The 5,313-nt window shown below is 46.7% G+C and overlaps 1 protein-coding gene across 1 annotated transcript; it reads left to right on the top strand.

Annotated features, from left to right (window-relative positions):
* The first annotated feature begins 1,507 nt into the window (after positions 1–1,507).
* Positions 1,508–2,917, top strand: LOC123137504 (phosphatidylinositol N-acetylglucosaminyltransferase subunit C-like). Its single transcript, XM_044557292.1, has one exon. The coding sequence runs from the start codon at positions 1,830–1,832 to the stop codon at positions 2,733–2,735; it is 906 nt and encodes a 301-aa protein (XP_044413227.1). The 5' UTR covers positions 1,508–1,829; the 3' UTR covers positions 2,736–2,917.
* Positions 2,918–5,313: the final 2,396 nt, after the last annotated feature.

Here is a 5,313-nt window from a genome sequence, read left to right as displayed (position 1 = left end):
TTTTAAGATCTCAATTTTACCAAAAAATAAGGGAAGCATTCTTGCAAGTCGGCCGCCTAGCATCTAATCAAGAGAATTTCTAATCTTTCTTTTTCAGGATTGTGAGCGACCCACTAGCGTCACCAAAAGCATTTAAAAGTTAAGCATGTCTTCTTTTACGCCTAGCATCTCATCGATGCCCAAGTTGACAAAAATTACAACATCATATGCGTAAAAGAAGGGCCTAAAGAATCTCCCTTCAGAAGCCCCCATAAACCGGTTTTGCAAAGGTTGTACAAAAAAATCATATGTCAACTGATTATAAGTGGCCACACCGCGTTGGTACCAATAATAAAAGAATGTCGGTTCAGGACGATGTGTGGACTCTCTTGAAACGAAAGAACTAGCACTTTAGAAAATTTTATATCCGCATTTCGTCTAAAACCCACTCGCACAAGAAACAGCTCTTATAAAATCAACACTTTAGTAAAATTCATCGCTTATTCACCACATGCTCTATTCGACATTTATAATCATTTAGAAAATAACTAATATCAAATCGACATTTTCAAATTCACAGTGAAGATATTCATATCTGTGAATATACGCAAAGTTATGAAATGAAAGTAAGATAGTGTACCTGCAAACAAATGATCGCGAGTACAAGTAAAGTTACATGTGTTTCTAAGAAATAAAAAAAGGGGGGGAAATCTTACCTTCTGTCGGCCGATCGCGCCCGCCAGTCCGCCGGCTCCGTGGCCGTCCGATCTATACTTTATCAGACGGTTGAGAGCACTCCCGTGTCTACTAGAGGCGTGTCCATTTCTTGCAACTCACCTCTTGTTTCAGGACAACCATTCCTGCAACAGGATAACAGAAGGGGTCTTTCATTGCGCAACAGCGTGGCTGGGAGTGTGAGCGGTTGGATTTGGGAGGGCGGCGGACGCGGCGATGCAAGGCATTGGGCGACCAGGGCTTATCCAACGCGGTAGCGTCGACGACTGGCTCGGGATCGGCGGTGGCCGGCGACAACTCAAGCATGTACGGATCAGAGATCCCTTCCCTAATTTTTTGGCCGATGTGGCAATGGTGGTGTTGCCTGCAATTTCTCTTGTTTCTACAACAGAGTGTTTCTGCAACAGAGCGTTTGTTGCGGGAAGTAACGAGTGGGCATACGATCTTGTTTCTGCAACATAGCGTTCGTTGCAGGAAGTAACGAGGTGGCATGCACTTTGCAACAGGGCGTTTGTTGCGGGAAGTAACGAGTGGGCATATGCGGTCTTGTTTCTACAACAGAGCATTTGTTGTGGGAAGTAACGAGTGGGCATGCAGTCTTGTTTCTGCAACAGAGCGTTTGTTGCAGGAAGGCGGACACTACATCAAATGACTATCAGCTCGGGCATCCAAGGGCCATCAAGGCGGCAGATAATATGTAAACATCGGCCGGCGGAAGCCTAGCAGCGCCAAAAAAAAAGGAAAAGAAAAAGGAAAAAGTGCCGCTCAAACTCTTAAGCGTGCCAGCTAGGTGGAGGCAAAAAAAAAAAAAGTTTGAGGCAGCCCTGCAGTGAGCGGCCACGGCCTTCCCCCACCATCGCGTCCCAATTCTCCTCCCTGCCCTGCTGCCGCCGCCGCCTGCTCCTTCCACGCCGCGCCCTCACGCTCTCCCGACGCGCCGCCTCCCCGCCCCAGCCATCCACCCAAGCATATCCCCTGCGGCGCGCTCCCTTGGACTCCGGCGACAGCATGGCCGAGTGACCACGGCGAATCAGGGGCGCGAATCCGGACCCCGATCTGGATCGATCGCTCGATCAAATCCGGTGGCAATGGGTAAGGCATGGTAGCGAGGAGGCATGAAGGGCGTCGGAAATCCGACCCTTTGTCGAACAAAGTGGAGAAAAGTAGCCTATGGGGGCATGCAGCCAGGCTACGATGATAACTACACCGACGACTCCTTCCTGGAGGAGATGGTCATGAACGCCAATGTCGTCAAGAGGGACTTCCTGAGGGTGATGGTCGACTCAGTCTCCATTTCCCAGTATCTCTGCATCGTCGCCCTTGTGGTTTCGACATGGACACATACGCTGAATTTGGCCATCGACGAGATCACTCTCTTGAAATTCGACATTGGTCTGCTGCTTGTTGGGTTCTTGGTCCTCCTGCTCACCACCAGCCCATTCTCGCTGAATCTACTCTTGAAGTATGTCCTCAACATATCATTCTTCACCAGTGGCCTTTATGTTCTGGCGCCAATCTGCCATACCCTCACCAGGTCCATCAGTTCAGATTCGATCTGGGCACTTGCTGTGTTCCTTCTGCTGGTTCATCTCTTCTTGCATGACTACTCTGGCTCCACTATAAGGCCTCCAGGTGCACTCAACAACCCAAAGCTGACCAGCAACATCTCCTTGAACGCGTCGATAGTGGCGTCTGTTCTTGTGGCGTCGCGCCTGCCGTCTTGGCTGCACGTCTTTGCAATCATGCTCTTCTCATTGCAGGTCTTCCTGTTTGCGCCACTGGTCACATTTTGTATCAAGAAGTACTCCTGTAGACTCCATTTGATATTCTCCTCTGCTCTCATGGTCATGACCCTGGGCGTCACGTACCAGCTGCATCGAATGCTCTTCATTTTGCTGCTGGCTCTCGTTGTTTTCATCTCGCTTGTTTGCCCCTACTGGCTTATCAGGATTCAGGAGTACAAGTTTGAAATCAATGGCCCCTGGGATGAAGCTAAACTCTGCTTTGATATAACTGAATGAATAGCAGCACTAGGCTTAATCAGGAAGTTACATGTGCACAAGATTGATTTCACTGTATGTATCTATGACTGATGTACTGCTAGTCTCTTTTGCAAGTTTCCATGTGTATGTACATACTCTTGACCTGTTAACTTGTTTTGCTACTGTGGCTCTAAATGCTTGGCAAAATTTTGTGTTCTGCACTCTGGTCTGGTGATGTGTTTTCTCGAGGCATTCAAGGCCCCAAATTCAGTGTTGAAATATATAGTAAAACATGATTCTGTAATCTTTGATCAAGTCAAGGGGGTGTCTTGCTCATTCTAGCAACACTGATTATTTTCTCTCGTTGGAAATAATGACGATTTTTCTTTCATTTTAGGAAAAAGAAATAGCCTGTGCATCTTATGCTGTATTCATTTGTATGTTTGCGGGAAATGAACTGCAACTCAGCCCTGCTCTGCACTCTGTTGATGGGTTGGCTACACAATCTCCTGTGCTCAATCAGTTGGGGCACTTCTTTTTCTTAGATCAAAAGTGAGGCCGCCCTCTCCGATTCAAATGACTGAAACCATCAGGCCTTAAGGAACTACAAACCCACGCACACACTCGAACCTAAGACAGGGTCGAGACAGTGTAGACAAATTACAGACCAGGGGCACGAGGGCCATGCGAATCTTAAAGAGTCTACCGGATCACGCAGGATCCCAAATTCAGAGGAGTCTAAGACATGAACTATGCAAAAGACATCACTTTAGAACAGAAGTATGAAACAGCATAGGCAGCCGTCGAAACGAAGAAGCCAGCGAGCTCCTGCTCTAGGTCCCGTCAGTTGCCCAGCCGCCGAACTCCAGGTCTCCATCCCTGCGATGCGCGGTAAGCCTCATTTGCTACCCCAGCTTTGCTCCCAGCACGGACCAATCATTGCTCCAATTGCACATTAGTTTAACAAGCATCTTAGGGCCACAAAATTCTTTCGATCAAAGATTATATTGTTTCTACATCGCCAGAGAGACCAAAAAAGTGCAAAAACCCCAACAAGTGCCAGTTTCTTGTTAGCTTTCGGAAAGGTTTTGATCCATATGTCAAAGCAATGTTGTTCTACTAAGTGTTGAGGCGCCTGATGCCTACCAGAACAACATTTGCAACTTCACTTCATATAGCTCTAACTCTATGAAATGCATCTTATGATGTACGGGTCGGGATTGGTTCTTCCATTATTTGAAAACATTCCTCTTTTTTTTTGAAAATAATGCATCTTGTCATGGTCTATGCCAAAATGCCAAACATTGTCACCACTAATGTAACACACTTTTTGGGCATCTACAAGGCAGGGGCGCCTGTTTGGACGCCTAGACAATAAAATAGTTAATTAAGGAAGTGGCGCCAGTGTAGGAGTATGTTTCCCCAATGCATTTGAACAATTGTGTAACAGGTTTTTTTCTGCAAAAAGAGTTGAGGCGCCCGAGCCCGACGACAGAAGTGGCATCAACGCAAGCCAGAATCTCGAATCTGAAGGGGATTTGGGTGAAACGACCAGGATATCGAACCTAGTGCCTGCAATGTGGATGGCCTAAGGGCCTCTTGGATTCGCATGATTTCTAAAACATGGGAATAGGAGAAACACGATGATAGTGTCGTGTCATCCTCAATACTCTTATGATTTTATGGATGCTTCACTGACTAAATTGTAGCTACTACCGTGTTTTGAGATTGTCTTCACTGCTTGTGTACATTTATCCTGTTGGGCAGGTCTACTGAAAGGCGAGGAACGAACGAAGCTGGAGCATGGCGCGTCGCTTCTGAAGAAGAACACTAAGGAGATGATGAGGCTCTGTGCGACTGCGAACGCGGGCACCGACCTGGGGTGATTCTGGCGCTGTGCTTCTTAACGCTCCCCCTTTTGAAGCTGTTCGGTCGTGCTGTCTGGTGGATCCCCGTAGAACTAATAGCCGTTTATGTTTGCTCTATGCTCCTGCTGTATCGCCTCTGCGTAGGCTGTGGTGTTTGCTTAACCTTTGCTACTTTTGGTGTGTGCTGATAGTGCTCCAGGGTTTTTGCCTCGTAGTGGGCGTTTCAATTGTGAGCGCCCACAGCGGGTTTCCCTGTAGTGCTTGAACTTGCTTTTTCCCTTTCCCTTTTTCGTTTGAACTTGGATATGGCTGTATTTCCGTTATTTCTATAATGGAAAGGGGATTAGCCCGGTTAAAAAAAAAGCTACTACCGTGTGGTAACCCAAGGCTTACTGGTCTTTTATTTTATTTTATTTTATTTTTGAGAGGGAGGGGGCTTTTACGGTTAGTTACAAAGCTGTGAGACACATGTCAAGGAACAGATGGCGGGCAATACAGAACTTGCCAGTAGGAAATAAGTTCAGTCTGAGGCATATTTGGCCATGTTTTTGGCACGAGTAAGGCTAGGAGAGCAACAACATACAGTCTGAGGCATATTTGGCCATGTTTTTGCACGAGTAAGGCTAGAAGAGCAACAACATAATGACTTCAGATTTTGCACAAGTTCAGTGATGCAAGGAATTAAACCCTATCAACTCATGCGTCAACACTTTCATGTACAGGTACAACAACCATAAAAAACACATGAA

The sequence above is a fragment of the Triticum aestivum genome, chromosome 6B (genome assembly GCF_018294505.1).
Source record: "Triticum aestivum cultivar Chinese Spring chromosome 6B, IWGSC CS RefSeq v2.1, whole genome shotgun sequence".
Taxonomy (NCBI): domain Eukaryota; kingdom Viridiplantae; phylum Streptophyta; class Magnoliopsida; order Poales; family Poaceae; genus Triticum; species Triticum aestivum.
Note: the sequence above shows the minus strand (reverse complement) of the source record. Positions and strands in the feature narration are given on the sequence as shown.